At 43.9% G+C, this 17,495-nt stretch overlaps 2 protein-coding genes and 1 long non-coding RNA gene across 8 annotated transcripts in view; 2 read left to right on the top strand and 1 right to left on the bottom strand.

Moving 5' to 3' along the window:
* LOC143833124 (inactive dipeptidyl peptidase 10-like) overlaps positions 1 to 10,966 on the top strand; it is a 57,867-nt gene extending 46,901 nt beyond the window's left edge. For all 3 annotated transcript variants that reach the window (XM_077328567.1, XM_077328566.1, XM_077328568.1), the window contains 6 exons: positions 462 to 516; positions 1,394 to 1,493; positions 2,927 to 2,985; positions 5,110 to 5,182; positions 7,370 to 7,443; positions 9,410 to 10,966. In XM_077328567.1, the coding sequence (XP_077184682.1) occupies positions 462 to 516; positions 1,394 to 1,493; positions 2,927 to 2,985; positions 5,110 to 5,182; positions 7,370 to 7,443; positions 9,410 to 9,547 (499 nt within the window). In that variant the 3' untranslated portion in view covers positions 9,548 to 10,966. The remainder of the gene's footprint in view (positions 1 to 461; positions 517 to 1,393; positions 1,494 to 2,926; positions 2,986 to 5,109; positions 5,183 to 7,369; positions 7,444 to 9,409) is intronic.
* Positions 2,439 to 13,059, bottom strand: LOC143833127 (uncharacterized). Of its 3 annotated transcripts, none has more exons than XR_013229530.1 (4): positions 12,725 to 13,059; positions 6,147 to 6,294; positions 4,562 to 4,687; positions 2,439 to 2,541 (listed from the first exon to the last, which is right to left on the bottom strand). It is a non-coding gene; the product is annotated as an uncharacterized LOC143833127 (long non-coding RNA). The 3 variants fall into 3 exon arrangements; XR_013229531.1 differs by having other exon boundaries at positions 2,447 to 2,541; positions 4,597 to 4,687; positions 12,725 to 13,052; XR_013229529.1 differs by lacking the exon at positions 2,439 to 2,541 and having other exon boundaries at positions 4,193 to 4,687; positions 12,725 to 13,047.
* A 48-nt stretch (positions 13,060 to 13,107) lies between these two features.
* The window catches only part of SLC39A5 (solute carrier family 39 member 5), a 40,953-nt gene continuing 36,565 nt past the window's right edge, over positions 13,108 to 17,495 (top strand). The window contains exons 1-2 of one of the 2 annotated variants that reach the window (XM_077328569.1): positions 13,143 to 13,210; positions 14,412 to 14,478. In XM_077328569.1, the coding sequence (XP_077184684.1) occupies positions 14,438 to 14,478 (41 nt within the window). In that variant the 5' untranslated portion in view covers positions 13,143 to 13,210; positions 14,412 to 14,437. Of the gene's footprint in view, positions 13,211 to 14,411; positions 14,479 to 17,495 lie in introns of both variants that reach the window. The other variant, XM_077328570.1, reaches the window with a different exon arrangement.

The following is a 17,495-nucleotide window of genomic DNA, read 5'->3' as shown; positions in this document are numbered from 1 at the left end:
GGTCACTCCAGATCAATCATGTATATTGCAGAGAGAAAATGTGAAATGCCAAAAATCAAAATGGAAATCAAATTCAGCGTAGATAGGAGGGATTTATTCAAGCTGGCAGTGGGTAAGAAGCCCTGTGCAGACTACACCCTGGATGGACCAGTGTTCTGATTCAGTGTAAGGCAGCTTCATGTGTTTGTGTGTGTCTGTGACTTTCTGCAAGCAAAGTAGTGGCACTACCACAGAACCAGGGTTCACCTCAGGAACAGTGTACATGCTCTGATTGTCACATCCTCATAACAAAGAAAAGGCAGGGGGAAATGAAATAAATGGTAATATTAGGGCTTAAGTAGTAGAGGGCTGCTTGGGAAATGGAAACATTAATAGAAATTCAGGGTTAGGAAGGCAGGCAGTGGAAAGTTGCAGAAGGTGATAAGGAGGATGCGCCAACAAGATTTTGCCTTGTCTTGCAGGCTGCTGCAGCAGCTTCCTTATGTGGATCGCCGGCGCACAGCAGTCTATGGAAAGGTAAGCTAAAATGCTGCAGTCCATTGGCCACATGGCCTTTCTTGTGCCAGCCAAATTCCTAGCCCAGGAGGCATTTAGCGTCCTTTCTGGGCAGTACAGCATGCCCCAAAGGGTGCTCCCCAATGGCCACTCCTCCTGCAGCCATACTGCCCATGCAGGGCTTTGAACAGGAAGCATCACAAGGACAGAGCTATGATCAAAATAAAAAACTCACACAAATGTCTGTGTGTGTGTCTGTCAAATTCTTTGCTTGGCATTGGCCACCATCCAAACCAGTTTGAAACCAGCAGTGCTGAGGATTGTGCACAGGGACACGGATCGCTTGCATTAAAAGGAAAAGGTACTTCCTAACATGGTACTATGACAGCTAGTTTGGTGCAACCTTTATAGTGTTCTTTGCAGTGGTCTTGCCTCTTTACTTGGTGTTATCAACCATCAGGTCTGCTCAGCTTGTGGGTGTCACAGGTCTGCCTGTCCTTTGCAAAAGCACCATGATTGGTGAGAAGAAACTGGTTGGTGGAAGCGTCTTTAGGGATTCTGCCTGATCCATGTTTATCCTGTTTGTGTAGGAATTTGAATTACTCGTGCCTGTAAATCTATCAAAAGAGCAGCCTTGAGCAGAACAAACATGCTGCTCTCTCTCTCCTTTTTCTATCATAGCAAAGAGCAACAGCAAACAATAGCGTCTCAGTACCAATTGTAGTCTTAGTCAATGGTAGTCTTAGTCCCGATTGTGAAAGCACCATTCTTGCCATTGGGAGGAAGCAGAAGGTCAAACATGTTGACACAAGTTAGGTTGCAAAACTGAATAATGCCTCCTTACCTGCAAGTCAACTTAACTTGTGCTACTCTCTGCTGTTTTTGTTTTCATTTAAAGGCCTATGGGGGCTTTTTAGCACTTAAGCTCCTGGCAGTAGCAGAAGACCTTTTAAAATGTGGAGCAGCTGTAGCACCCATCACTAGCTTCCGCTTCCATGGTAAGTAGCAGCAAGGTTTGCGGATTGCCTCTGCTTATAAAGGAAAAATGAAAAGGAACCCAGATCTGGATTGGTGATGAAAACATAGCCATCTGTAAACCGCTAAGTTTGTATTTTCATAGTTTCCAAGATCTTTCACCCATTATCACTGCTACTCCTTCCTTCTTCTGGCTAAGTAAAGAAACATTCATAAAACATAATTAATTTTGCAAAAAGTAAAGTTAAATTCTACAGTCTTTATAAACACTGCTGAACCTTCCTACAAGAGCAGTGAAGCATCAAAAACTTTCCTCTGAGTTTTCAGGATCTAGGGAAGGGAGAATCCATATGTGTGATTATTTACTCAATGGGTAGAAATCATGCTGCATGGAGCTTGTGGCTCTCAAGGAGCAAGTCCGTTCCCTTGAGGCTAGGGTTGCTGACCTGGAGAAGCTGCGGCAAAGAGATAGGTTTGGACTTCAGGGATGTACCAGAATAGCCCCAGTGTTTTGCTGACAGCTCTTTTGCTGTTGTGGAGAGTCTTAAGATTGGAGACTGTCTGACAGAGGAGAAGGGATGTGATCACTAAGAAGGGACCTCCTTCCTTGGGTGATGGACCAATATTCTCTTGTACCTAAGCAGCCCCTCTGGGATTGTGATTCTATGATTCTAAGAAGGGCAGTTGGTGCTCAATGACAATTTAGATTTAGTGGGTATCCCTAGAAGATACTTGGAAGCTATTTAAAACAACGGTAATTGAAATCCAGATACAATGCATTCCACTGATTATGAAAGGCACTGTCAAAAAAGTTTGGCTGCATGGTTAGCAAGAGAAAGAGAAAGGTACATGGTAGTAGTAGAAACAAAGAGGAACCGTGTAATGGCACCAAAAAGAATACCTGAGTCTCCTATGTTACAGCGACTTTAATCTTCTTGGCTAATATCACCAAATATATATATACACAATATTAGCATGGAAAAATCACTTGGTCAACTAAAGTAGCAAAAAGCAAATAAAAGATGAGGAAGCCAGCTGTCCCGTTTCAGACTGCAGGAGTCCTTAGTTGTGCTGAAATATTAATCAGAGATATAAGTTAAAGTCAATAAGCAACCAATGAAACCAGCCTTGCAAAACATGTTCAAAAGAACTTCTATCTTCCTGTTACCCACTAGATCAAAGTCATTGGGCAGCCATGTCACAATCTTCTGCCCTGTTGTTGGCCCTCCAAAGCAACTGGTTGGCCACCGCATCCGACAGGATGCTAGACTAGATGGCCCGCTGGTCTTATCCAGCAGGGCTCTCTTGTGTTCTTTCCCAACTGGAAAGGCTTGTCAAAGCACAAATGCTCCTTCTCTCTTACTTTGGGACACTTCCATTGAAATGGGAGGTGCTTTTTGGAAGAGGTCAGCCCTATAGTGAACTAATCCTTCATTTTTTTTGCCTCTTTCCACAGCTGCCACTTTCTCTGAACGCTACTTAGGGATGCCAGCCCGTGAGGATGCAGCCTACATGGTATGGGTGCCCAAGAGGTTCTTCCCATCTTTGTCTCATCCTTCCCCCTCTTTGCTGTGTTGAATGCAGTAGGAACTGAGAAGTTTTGTCTCCCAGTCATAATGCTGAGTGCTATTTATGCAAGAGATGCCTTCCTCACTCCACAAATTGCACTGGCCTGCAAAGGTATGACCTGATTTCATCTCAAAATGGGGCACCTTTTCCTTGGCTAGTGCCTCCGAAGTCTGATCCTAAGTCGATTTGACTTGTATTTTATTTTATTCCTGATTTTAAAATTAATATCCTGCTGACTGATCCAAAAGGATCTTGCATTCACTTACAGTAAAAAGATAACAAAGATCCAACCTAAAATATAAATTTGGATACACCCAACCCAAATCCTCCTGACAAAACTTAAACAAGAAAGATCATTGCAGTTTTCCTAAAGGTTATATCCAAAGGATATAAATTCTAATCGACAAAAGCCAAATTCATCCTGAAAGCAAATGAATCCTAGTCCAGGCCCAGCATTAGGTAACACACAAGTCAAGCCCCTAAACAAGGACCCATGTATGGATGTAACGCCAGTGCTACTGCTTCCATATCTAACAAATCATTTAAGAAAACGTCGCTGCACCTCCTGTCCATCTTTTCAAAGGACAGGGTACCTTCTGTTGATCACCAACCTTTTTTCATCAGCTTTTTAAAACATAGGATGTAGTATAGCAGGGACTGCTCAGCTTCAGCTTAAAAGCTAACTTATAAAACAAATTTCAAAATGACACAAAAAGAAGGAATAGTCATTCAATATGAACGGTTCCATAAGCACCACCTAATAGGCACCCGTGGCCCTTGTGCAACCACTGTCCAGCTTAAGTATTACAAACAATAATAGATTGTCTGAGTTGAGAAAACCATTGTATATTCTCAACAGCTCAATTTTGAATGCTTGGATCATGCAGTGCCACCATATTGGAAGTGCTTGCTGGAAGAATGTTGGTGGGAATCTGTACAGTAACCTTATTTTTCACATGAGGCACTGCAAAGTCATGACAGCCCACAAAGACAAGATGATCTGCTGTCCCCAAATACAGCCACTGTAGTATATTGGCTAGAGCAGGGGTAGTCAACCTGTGGTCCTCCATATGTTCATGGATTACAATTCCCATGAGCAAACGCTGGCAGGGCTCATGGCAATTATAGTCCATGAACATATGGAGGACCACAGGTTGACTACCCTTGGGCTAGAGTATTGGGCTATGATCTGGGTGACTTGAATCCCTACTCAGCTTGCTCGATGACCCTGAGTTAGTCACGTATACTCCATCTCAGCTACCACACAGGGTGGTTTTATGAGGACAAAATGGAGGAGGAAAGAGTACTGCTGTAAGCCACTTTGGATTCCTATTGGGGGAGAAAAATGGGGTATAATTAAACAAACAAGCAAGCTGAATTCTACTACTGGCCCTACTATGGCACAGCACATCCATCAAGGCCCTTCAGCCTGTTCTAAATGACCTCCGCTAGTCAATCTCTCTTTCTTCTCATTCCATCAAGATCCAATAAGGTGCAAGACCACAGTAACCAGGTCAATGACCTTTTCCAGCAGTTTGCCCATTTCTCAGGCCTCACCCTCCTTCCCCAAACTCCTCATTCTCTTTATTCTTATTGAAGGCATCTTCTCCACACTCAGTCATTCTAGATGGTTTCCAATTCTGTGTGGCTGTAACAAAATATATAATGATCAATGAGCTGTTTAAACACACCAGCAGTAAAAAAAAAACAACAATAACAACAACCAAAAACACAATACTCCTATCATGGGCTGAAGGCTGGATAGTTCAAGCACCTTGCTAAACCTAAGCAGAATCTGGTCACTGTCTTGGACTGTCTTGGATGGAATCTTGGTCACTCTTTGGCAGGTCATCATGGTGCAGAGGTCAGTCATAGATGCAAACAAACAATAAACAATCCCTTTGGGCTTGAATTTAAAAAGTAACTACAGCATAAAAATGGTATAAAAGACTGAAACAAACAAACTAACAAATGATTAAAAAAACCCCCCATGGAATCAGGTTCCGGTCAAAGAAGGAAAGGTCCAGGTTTTAACTCTTTCTGTGCCATCTACTCCTTTTCCTCTTCTAGGTGGCCTCTGTACTGGAGGAAGCCATCTTCCTGAAGGACAGGAACTTCTTGCTTGTACATGGGACAGGAGATGGTAAGTTTGAATATGGTTCCACTCTGCTGACAGTATGTATGTAGAGGTTTCATGTTGTCCATAACAACCATGATAGCCAAATACAAACAGGAAAAAATGAACATCCAGCAGCAGGTATCATGAACAAGAATTAAAATTAAAACATTTGAAACAAAAGGGTTTAAAATTAGGTTCAAATTAGGTCCGGACTATTAATGGATTTTGTCGGTAACGCTAGACACAAACCTTTTGCTAATAACATAACACCGGCAACCATCAAGGTAACAGCTGGAAAACCATCTGCCACATGGTCCTCACCCCTTCCAGAAATCTTAGATAAAGTTAATTTCAATTTTGAATGAATAGAATCATATAAAGGGTTCTGCTGAAAGTGTTCAAGGATGGTAGGAATTGTTGTGCTTCTAATGGAGCCTCTCAGACCATATTACTATGAATGGTTGTATTGTCCCCAGTTCTGTGCTTAGGGAACATCAACAAGCGCTAAGATGAGGCAGGACAAAAATATAGACTCATTCTGTTTTGTTCTGGGTGTATATATAAGAACCGTACACTTGAAAATGTAAAATGTGAACAATCCTGAACAAATCTCTGTTTGCAGACATACAGGTAGGTATTCATAAGGAGGTTTGGGTTGGATGTGAGTGTGATTCTCTGTCATGGGTAGTCTTAGATGTAAATCCAGGCTTGCTGTTGTGTAATATGTGAAAGAGTGGGGTTGAACTTGGACTTCCTTTCCTAGGGAATTTTTGGTTACCAGAAGGGGAGCTAAGGAGAAGAATCAAGGATACCAAATAAGGATTCACTGGCAGAATGGACATATTTGCTGTGGTTCTTAGTTGTCTGCAAACTGTACAAAAGTACAACATAAAACCTTCCAGAAGAAGTCTAACTGCAATACCCCTACTATGTATTCAGGCAAACTTAGCATAAGAACAACTGCAGTAAGGAGAGTCGGAGTCAATACCTTGAAAAACATATGCCTCTTTATGTGTGAATCCAGTTTCTTGATTTGGAAGAATCCTGATAAGCCATTTAGTCCAATCTCCTGCTCCTCAAGACCCCTTGAGCTTTCATCAGTTAATGCTGAGCAGCCAAGCACCCCTCCACCATTCCTGCACAGAAGAAAAAGCCCATGGAGAATACCTGATTGATGCACTGTAAGCTTAGCAATTTATTTCTGAGGCTGGAGGATATTTTTACTGTTGCACCTTGAAGAAGGAACAAGAGTCAGAACAGCAAGGGTAGGAAAATGTATAGGACTGTGGAGAAGACATTGAATCCTGGCAGGCAGCTTTATGGGCAGGTTTTGCTAATCTGGTGTATTTTGTAGATTCTGTGTGCTGCCAGGTGGCCCTATATATGGTGGAAAGGCAGGGTTAAAAACAGCTTTCAAATACATTGTGTGAACCTAAGTGGAACTTGCTCTGCTACTCCCTGAAAGGGAGGCCATTCTCTATGGATGAAATTATTTTTGTCTTGGAAGAAAAAAGAGCAAAGGGGAACTTCGAGGATATCAGCACATAAACTCCTTCCCTGTGAAGCTCTTTGAGGGGATGTCTGCATAACTCCAGCACTTGCCCTGACAGCAGAACTAAGTGTTAAGACATCATAATATTAAAAATTCAATGAACACTTTTAAAACAGAATAAAATCCAATACCAATTCCCCCTCCCTCTTCCAACCAGTAGCTCCACTTCTGCCCACCCAGCAGAATTTAAATCCATGACACTAAAATGAAACCCTTCTTCCCATATGGGTTGCCACTGGGGGTCCTCAAAATCAAGTCGGTGTCACTTTAAAGATAAACAACATCCATTTCCTAATTGCATACAGGTTCACTACGTGTCATTTCCCTTAAAAACTTGGGATCCATTTGCATGCATGGAAGCTGGGAAATATGTGCATTGCCCTATCCACACATAATAGTGACTGCCTATCTGGACTGCACGTTGCACACACTTTCATTCTGTGTGGTTGGGACCCCAAAACTAAATGTCAGAAAGAAAGTATATGAAAGCAGCAAATATGCTAATTATATGGGTGGGGTGGAGCCAGCATCTGAATGCAGAAGTGGCCCTTAGTAATATTGAGCATTCTTAGTTCAACTTAAAGCCTCCTGAAATGGGGTCTGCAAGAGGGGGCTTCCTGACACATGACCCAGTACACTTTTCCTCTTTCCTCTGACAGCTACGGTGCATTTCCAACATACTGCTGAGCTTCTTGTCCATCTCTTGGCCGCAGAGTCTAACTACTCTACTCAGGTAGGACATATTGGCGAGGAGAGACCAGTTCTCTCTCACTGGGAAACTCGAAAATAGCTGGGATTTTCTTTTAATATCTTGTTGATTCTGGGAGGCATTCTTGTGGTCCCTTGAACCTGATTCTCATGTAGACTAAGGTGACTAGATTTTAACATTGGTAAAGCAGGACACCATTGACCGCGGGGGGGGGTGTTCTTGATTAAAAATTTGGTCTATATGGAGCAACAAAAAGTTTCATAGAATGCATAGAAGGCAAAGATAGTATTGTAATATATATATATATTTAATTTCAACATAAGTACAATTTGCCAGGTACCCCTAGATGTCCCTCCAAAAGTGGGACAATCTGGTCATCTTAGTGTAGGCATGTACCAATATGTCACAATTGGCAAGTGGCGACCCCAGAAAAGGGCTTTCAAGGCAGGTGAGATGCAGAGGTGGTTTGCCATTGCCTTCCTCTGCAGATGCCTCCTTGGAGGGGGGGGTCTCCTTTCCAAATATGGGCTCTGCTTACCTTTTGAGATCCACAGGATCCATGCTACCTACCACACCTTCCTCGTAATTATTTAACAATCAGTCTTTCTTGTCTTTGTCAGGGGAGGCAACATTTTGGGGCCACACACCACACTAAATAAAATGTCCAAAAATATATCTCCCCCCCCCCAAAAAAAAACATTGAATGTCTACCTATGAAAATGTAGGTGTGCCAGGAAACCAAATGGGGTGGAGAGATGAGGGAGTGGCATTTGTCCAGCTGCACTGCCAGCAAGCCATTCTGCTGGTGGCAGGGCAGGTTTTGGAGGCTAGGACAGTCACAAGTCTGTGGGCTCCCCTGAAACCCACAGTGCTGTCAGTGTGTTGATTGCTTTGGTGGAGATCCGGCCAAGCGAAATGCCCCTGTTGGCACACATTCTGGGAGTTGCCTATAGGAGCTGGACCACAAATAGAGATAAATTGCGGGGTCCAAAGTTCCTTGGAAGCCCGAATGTTTCCTCATTTTAGAAACCCCTCCAAAGTAGAAGACTGGCATGTCAAGAAGAAATCTAAATAAAACCTGTTCATGGACCTGCTTATTTTTCTCTGAGCAAAGAGTTTTGGACATGTGCAAAACACATGTTTGGACATGTGCAAAAGCATTTAAGCATATGGTTTCTTACCTGCATTCCAAAACAAGAATTCCAGAAATTTGGCATGATGTGTCATACCTGCCTCTGTAGGCTGACCCAAAAATTGTAATCTGTGGTGTAAACCTAGTTCAAATCAATTTGTAAATGCACATATTTTTAGCCCACATGGCATTTGCCTGTCCAGACCTTGAGAGGCCCTGGAAATTCTCCTGGAAGGAGACATTCTGCCTAGTGTGTGTTTTCCTACCCACCACTGGTGCAGGAGGTGGAAACCCACACCTAGTAGAACTCCCTCTTCTGTGCCACTGCTTGAGGCACTGGGGCCCTCTTGCAGTATAGATTGAGAGAAAGCCCCAAGAGGAGTGGATGGAGCCAAGCTTTCTCACATTGGTTTAAACTAGCAACTTCTGCAAAAGGTCGGAGGAGGAGGAGGAGGAGGAGGAGGGGCACACCCTGGGCTGTTCTGCTCCAGATAGCCCCCTCCATGGAGCACAATAGTGGAATGGTGGACATAGCATCTGTAGTAAGATTTGACTTTACTTCACCTCCCACTTTAACAGTGGCAGACCCAGTTTTGCCTTTGAGAAGGCCCAGCTGTCCCCACAATGAAGGGAGCATCCCCATCTTTGCCTTCCTTACTCAAAGAGAGAGCCCACAAAATGGCTGCTTTAGGCCTTCTTATCTCTTTTGTTTCTTTATAACCTGGCATCCTTTTCACCAAGCTGTTTCCTAACACTAGACACTTCTGACAAGCTCTTACCAGCACGAAATAACACAGAGTTTTTCTCATTTTTTTGCCACAAAAAAACATTACTAAGCACAATGTGTCTGTTCCCCAGATCTACCCAGATGAAGGCCACACCTTTTTGGAGACGAACCAGCGCCACCTCCGCCAGACCCTTTCTTCCTTCTTTCAGGACTGCTTCAAGGACTCGAAGCAGGAACATCTGATTTCTGAGGAAGACGACGACGTGTAGTGCTTTTCCAGTGAGGGGAGCCAAGCATGACAGAATGCTGTGCTGTGACGGCCCTTGGCAACAGTCTCTACACCCCCAGCTGTACATTCTTCAATCATACTGTGCAAGCACACAACTGGTATTGATTGTAGACCTGAGCATCTTGGAAGTGTCTGTATAGTCACAAGTTACTAGTCCTTAGGGAGCTCTGACAGTGTGCATTAAATCCTTGGGATATCTCAGCAGTCCAGAAGGCTGAGGAACAGCTTTTCCAGTGTTCAGGGGACATGTAACCAGTGATGAGAAGCAGAGTACTCACAGCACATGACTCTGGAATTCTGTGACTGATCACCGAAGGCGTTATTTGGTTCTCAAAAGCAACTACAGGCAAGGCCAAGGCCGACTGGGGACAGGGTGTTGGGGAAGAGGAGGGCCCATTATGCACATGTTAAATAATGCATTTTCAATGGACTTTAGAAGTAAAATATCCTGTTCTGCACAGGCAAATTCAGCTGCAAAAGCACATCGAAAGTGCATTACCCAACACGTGCATAATGGGCCAGGGTTTAATACCCTCGTTGTGCTGTTATACTAATCACAAGTGCCCCTCCCTAGGCCACTCAAATTCCCAGTAGCAAAACAAGACAGGCACAGTATAGGTACACCCCCCTTCAGATTTTAAAGCAGCAGAGGGAGCATTTCCGATTGGGGCTATGGTGCACGGGGAGACTAAATCCTTCCCCAGCACTGCTACCCTGATACATATTTTCTCCCTCACCCTGCTGGCTTTCTTTTCATTTTTTTAAAGGGCCAAAGGACACAACTAGTGATTCAATCCTGGTGCTCAGCACAGCAGGTAGTTTAGCCCTGTGAAGTCAAAACACATGAATGCACCTTTGCTGTGATGTATGACATAGACAACTTGCAGAATTAATTTTCTTCATGTCCTCTGAGAACTCAGGTTGCAGGTGCACAGGGCCCAATCTGGATCTGGACTTCCATGCTGCCAAGAGGCTTCAGCCTTTCCCCTGTGCCCCTCTGCTGACCTGCAGTGACCCTGGATGGCTGCTCTTGGCCCTGTTGGGGCCTCCCTAGGGACTGATGGTACATGAAGGTTTCCCCACAGGTGTAAATTGTTCTCCCCTGACGTTTCAGGTCAGGAAAATGGCATGGGGAAGGGCACGTGTGAAACTGAGTTCACAGCAGGAAACTTTCTAGCGCATGATGGGCAGTCTCATTTTGTTTGTTTGTTATTGGATTTATAGAACCGCTCCTCTCGGCCAAGCCATCTTGGGGCCGTGTACAACAATTTAAAACCAACATGTAATAAAAACAGAATACTTGCTCAAAACCATCTGAAGCTACAATCTGCAACTTTTGCTCCCAGGCCCCATCAAATTACTTGCCACATCCAGGGCGCTATGTGGGAATCTGTTTTGAGGGAGGGGGAGGCTCTTAGGTGTTTCTGGAGGCCTGGCCTCAAAAGAATGACTGACTGAAGAGTTTGCAGTCCCTGCAGAACTCAATGAACTCCAACAGGACCCATGTCTCCTCTGCAAGTTCATTCCACCAGGTGGGGGCCAGGACCAAAAGAGTCCTGGCCCTGGTCAAGGCCAGGCAAACCTCTCTTGAGCCAGGGACCACCAGCCTGTTGGAACCAGCAGAGCGTAACTCTCTTCAGGGGACATTTTTGGAGAGGCGATCCCCCAGGTACACCAGGTCCAGATGGCAGATGACCTTGAAGTTAAAAACCAGCACCTTGAGCCTAATCTGGTATTCCATTGGGAACCAGTGCAGCTGCCTTAAGAACAGGGTGTATATGAGCCTTCCATGGTGTTCTGGTGAGGTTTCTGGCAGCTGCATTTTGGACCAGCTGCAACTTCTGGAATAGGGACAAAGGGAGGCTCATGTAGAGCGTGTTACAGAAGTCTAATATGGAGGTGACTATTGCATGGATAACTGTGCTAAGTGATCTGGGGCCAGGGAGGCCACTAGTAACTTGGACTGGCAAAGATGAAAAATGCCTGCTGAGCTACTTTGGTGACTTGAACCTCCATGGAAAGGGAGGCCTCAAATATCACCCCCCGATTCTTGGCCATCTCTGCAACAGTAAGTTGCATGCTATCCAGGCTGGGTAAGCATGTTTCCTCCACTGGTCCCTTCCTACCCAACCACAAGACCTACATCTTTGAAGGGTTCAGCAGTCCAAGAACTGTGTCTTGCATCCCTTCACTGTGAACTAGAAAGTCCCTTGACTGGAATCTGTTCTAATGTCACTAGATGGCTTTATGAGCTCCCCCCCCCTGAACTGGAGCCTCCCTCTAAAAGAATGAGAGGGATCATCCTATCCCACCTCAAAGAAGCATCGTAAAGATTACTGAGGTAACACAAAGTATTTTGAACACTCTAAAAGCCATATGAACTCTAAACATATATTTATTTTACTTCAATCTTCTCCCCAATGGGAACCTAATGTGGCTTACAACATTCTCACTATCTTCATTTTATCTTCACCACAACCCCTGTATGGTAGGATAAGATTAAAATTGTGACTGGCCAAGGATCACACAAACTTCCATAGCATTGATTCAAACTTGGATCCCGCAGATCCTACTACGGTGCTCTAACCACTACACCATGCTGGCTGTCTTAAATATCATTACTGTCCTTTATTAAAGCACATCGAGCCATTCAGTACAGTTGGAAGGATCTTCCCCTCAGAGGTAACTGAATTTTGTGTGGGAAGCTAGTTTACTTGGTGTAGTGGTTAGGAGTGCGGACTTCTAATCTGGCAAGCTGGGTTTGATTCCCTGCTCCTTCTCCACAAGCAGCCAGCTGGGTGACCTTGGGCTCACCACAGCACTGATAAAGCTGTTCTGACCGAGCAGTGATATCAGGGCTGTCTCAGCCTCACCCACCTCATAGGGTGTCTGTTTAGGGAGAGGAAAGGGAAGGCAGTTATAAGCCATTTTGAGACTCCTTCAGGGAGAGAAAAGCGGCATATAAGAACCACCTCTTCTTCTTCTTACCTTTGTGGCACAGACATATCATATCCTTCATGCTGTGCGAACCCTGAACTGGACATGGTGACTAGGTGGGTTCCAGTTCTTCTAGTAGTGTAGAACAGGATAGTGCAGCAAATATAGTCATCATAATTCTCCCTTGGATTCAAAAACTGGAGATTGCAGACCAGCATACCTTGATTGTCAACGGCCCTGATTCCTTTCATGCCATGGAAGTTCTTGTCATTTGTGGTGTGATGTGATGTTAGCCATTCGGTCGTGTCCAGCTCTTGGTGATCCTATGGGTCAACTGTCGCCATGTCTTTCAATCTTGCTTCACTTCCTTTTCTTGTTATGTAATTCATAGAAATAAAGCAGCTGAAGTTTTCCCCTGCAGCAGACAGTGGGAAAAGCTTCAGCTGCTACACAAGAGAAAAGTGTCAACACTAGAGCTTTGGAGTTTGGCCATCCATTTCAAGGAAGCTTTTTGACTTTGAAACTCCTCCCTGGTCCACAAGCTCTCTGCCTCCTGCATGCCACTCCTAGGTCCATCGAACAGGACTTGGTAGAGCCGTAACGACCCTTGATCCTTCCTGCTATTCAGCCAGATCTTGCAGCACCAGAAGCAGCAACACCTGGAATTGCCACATATCTGAGGAGCTGAGGGGGGAAACAAATTAAGGTAACTTTACTTACATCTTTTGCTCAAAGTTTGGTGGGTTTTTTTTTTTTTTTAACATAGAAATAGCACGCTGCTAACATGTTAGGGATGGGTTTCATTCTGAGAGGTACCATGCAGTTTTCCCTAAATTTTCTCCAGGTTCCTTTGTTCCCTTTGGACCCCTCCAAATACTTCTTTGCAAAATTATTTAGCACTGCCACCTTTTCATATCCCTTTCCTGCTGTGGGAGGAAATTAAAACAGCACAGCTTTTGCTGCATTACAGACCTCACAGAAGAGGCAGTCCCCCAAAATAAATGTTCCCTATTTCCATTCAGTTCTTCAGAATGATCCTAGGGCTCCATAGAACCCTCTCCCCTGAAAAAATAAAGCAGCCTGTCTCTTCGTGTGTATGTTCCCTTTCAGACGCAAAGAATTGAGAAAATTTTCAGCAGCTAAGATTTCTCATGCCAGAGTTTGCATAGGTAGGAAAAGTATGGGCCATTCCGCACGACTTAAATATAGCAGAAGTCTTACCTTTGGTAAATGCTAAAAATTCAAGGCTCTGCATGACGTTGCACACAATCTGCAACAGTCCTGCAACACTCCCACAAAAACCGATTCATTGTAGTGCTTTTTGGGGAATCGGGAAAAGTGGATTCCCCCTGAAAAAAACGCTATACTTCTGCGCACAAGCTGCAACAAACCAGCGAAAGACATGTGTTCTCAATGTAGCAGTAGAAAGAAAGTCCCTCCCCCACTCTTACCCCGAACTTCCGGAGAAGCGATCGCCATTTTTTTCCCCTTAGACCTGCGAAAGCAACGAACAAGCGAGGCTTCTCTGGCTAAAGTCCCTCCACAGAAGTGATTTAAAGTAAAACAAAGCTCCCTAAGTTCCCAAGCACAACACAGCCCCCTGTTCGGCACTGCCTATAATTTCGGCCACAAATCGCGCCCATGGGGGGGGGGACTTTTTTTTCTACTTGAGGAGCGTGTAAACGATTAATCGCCAGCTCCTACGCCAGCAAAAAGGTCTTTCCGATGCAACGATTGAACACAGATTCATTGCAGCGGGTGTATTTGGTTAAAAAAAAAACAGTTCTTAAAGGGAAGGGGCTTTTCGGGAGCATGAACACAACAGCCCATTGGCTGTTCCGTTTGATTGATGGCCAGGAGCAGAAAGAAGCGCAAAAAAAAAATCGCTTCCTTTGTTGTGATTCCAGTGAGACCAGAAACCTGTGGGGAATGAATGAAACGCTACAGGGACTTCTATTATCCACTTAAAAAAAGGTATGCGGAATGACGAAATTCCACTATTTAATATAGCATTTCTGCATTCTGTGAAAAATTGGCAACATTTGTCCTTGTGCGGAATGGCCCTATGAATCCCCCAATTTGAGAAGGCAACATTAAAGATCTATATGGCAGAAGGGAGAATAATAATCCTCTGTTTGGCTTTGTATAACATCAGTTTCAGTTTTGCATGTACTTCTGTAGTATAACCTCTTCAAATATAATCAACACTTCATTTCCTACATATCTGGTTCTGGCCAACACCAATATAATGTTATTGAAATTTGCATAAGATAGAGCCAGTTCACACATTTTTATTAATCAAGAGTACACAAATGAAGTATAGAGAAATTCAGTGATGTACATCCGTGTGTGAACCAGGCTTCAAGACTAAATAGACATGTCAGCCTCTATTTGAGACTGAAGCATTGGCTAAGATGGAAGTTACGAATCTGCTAGTTTTCATATAGCTATCTCCTCTTCCAGTGTAAGCTACCCTTGATCCGAGAGCCCTACTCAAAGAAAAGGAAAAAAAAACTGAGTGTTGCAGTTGTCTACAAAAAGCAATAGGTTGGATCTAAAATGTTATTCCAGATTACTTTCCAAACATTTTGTTATCAAGAGGTCTTATCGATCTTTCAGCCATTTTTCTTGAAGGGCTTCATCATCTTTTTAGAGAGCCCGTGTGGCACAGTGAATGAGTGGCAGAGCAGGATCCTGAATAGGCATGAATTTGAATTCCTGCTTCTGCCATGGATGTTTGCTGGGTGACCATTGGCCCATCACAGAGAAATGGGAAGGAGAATGATTCTCTCAACCACTTTCAGTTGTCAGTAGGGCAAAAAGTGGGATATAATATATATAACCCCCTTCAAGGATCGCTGCCTTGTTGTGGCAAGGGGGCTTGCGTAGTTCAGTGAAGCTATGAGCTATGCCGTGCAGGGCCACCCAAGACGGACAGGTCATAGCTGAGAGCTCTGACAAAAGGTGATCCACTGGAGAAGGAAATGGCAAACCACTCCAGTATCTTTGCCATGAAAACTCTATGGACAGTTCCAATAGGCATAACGATATGACGCCGGAAGATGAGCCCCTCAGGTCGGAAGGTGTCCAATATGCTACTGGGGATGAGCAGACGGCTAGTACAAGTAGCGCCAGAATGAATGAAGCGACTGGGCCAAAGCCGAAAGGACGCTCAGTTGTGGAAGTAACTGGTGGCGAAAAGACAGTCCGATGCTGTAAAGATTTTTATTCCATAGGAACCTGGAACGTCAGATCCATGAATCAAGGCAAGCTGGACGTGGTCAAACAAGAAATGACAAGACTGAACATCGACATTTTAGGAATCAGTGAACTAAAATGGACAGGAATGGGTGAATTTAATTCAGATGACCATCAGGTATACTACTGTGGACAAGAATCTCGCAGAAGAAATGGAGTCGCCTTCATAATCAATAAGAGAGTAGGAAAAGCAGTCTTGGGATACAATCCCCAAAATGACAGAATGATCTCAGTTCGAATCCAAGGCAAACCATTCAACATCACAGTGATCCAGGTCTATGCCCCAACCACTGCTGCGGAAGAGGATGAAGTTGATCAGTTCTATGAAGCCCTACAACACCTTCTAGAAGCAACGCCAAAAAATGATGTGCTTATCATCATGGGGGATTGGAATGCTAAAGTAGGAAGCCAAAAGATAACCGGGATAACAGGCAAGTTTGGCCTTGGAGTACAAAATGAAGCAGGGCACAGGCTGGTAGAATTTTGTCAAGAGAATACAATGGTCATAGCAAACACTCTTTTCCAACAACCCAAGAGACGACTCTACACATGGACATCACCAGACGGTCAACACAGAAATCAGATTGACTATGTGCTCTGCAGCCAAAGATGGAAAAGTTCTATCCAGTCAATAAAAACAAGACCAGGAGCTGATTGTGGTTCAGATCATGAGCTTCTTGTTGCAAAATTTAGGCTTAAATTGAAGAAAGTAGGGAAAAGCACTAGGCCACTCAGGTATGAACTAAATCATATCCCCGAAGAATACACAGTAGAGGTGACAAATAGATTTAAGGAATTAGATCTGATAGATAGAGTGCCTGAAGAACTATGGACGGAGGTTCGCAATATTGTACAAGAGGTAGCAACTAAAACCATCCCAAAGAAAAAGAAATGCAAGAAATCAAAATGGCTGTCTGAGGAAGCTTTACAAATAGCTAAGGAGAGAAGGGAAGTGAAAGGCAAGGGAGAAAGAGAAAGATACACCCAATTGAATGCAGAATTCCAGAGAAAAGCTAGAAGAGATAAGAATGCCTTCTTAAATGAACAGTGCAAACAAATAGAAGAAAACAATAGAATGGGGAGGACCAGAGATCTTTTCAAGAAAATTGGAGATATGAAGAGAACGTTTCATGCAAAGTTGGGTATGATAAGGGACCAAAATGGTAGGGACCTCACAGAAGCAGAAGAGATTAAACAAAGGTGGCAAAATTATACAGAACAACTATACAAGAGCGAGCTTAACATCCCTGATAACCACAATGGGGTAGTTACTGACCTGGAGCCAGACATCCTGGAATGTGAAGTCAAATGTGCCTTAGGAAGTCTGAGCAACAATAAAGCTAGTGGTGGTGACAGCATTCCAGTTGAACTATTCAAAATCTTAAAGGACGATGCAGTAAAAGTGCTACACTCAATATGCCAGCAAATTTGGAAAACTCAACAATGGCCACATGATTGGAAAAGGTCAGTTTACATTCCAATCCCAAAGAAGGGCAATGCCAAAGAATGTTCCAACTACCGCACTATTGCACTCATTTCTCATGCTAGCAAAGTTATGCTCAAAATCCTACAAGCTAGGCTCCAGCAATATGTGGACCGAGAACTTCCAGAAGTACAGGCAGGATTTCGAAGAGGCAGAGGAACTAGAGATCAAATTGCCAACATACGCTGGATCATGGAGAAAGCTAGGGAGTACCAGAAGAACGTATACTTCTGCTTCATTGACTATGCTA

Source organism: Paroedura picta, chromosome 3, assembly GCF_049243985.1.
Source record: "Paroedura picta isolate Pp20150507F chromosome 3, Ppicta_v3.0, whole genome shotgun sequence".
Taxonomy (NCBI): Eukaryota; Metazoa; Chordata; class Lepidosauria; order Squamata; family Gekkonidae; genus Paroedura; species Paroedura picta.
Note: the sequence above shows the minus strand (reverse complement) of the source record. Positions and strands in the feature narration are given on the sequence as shown.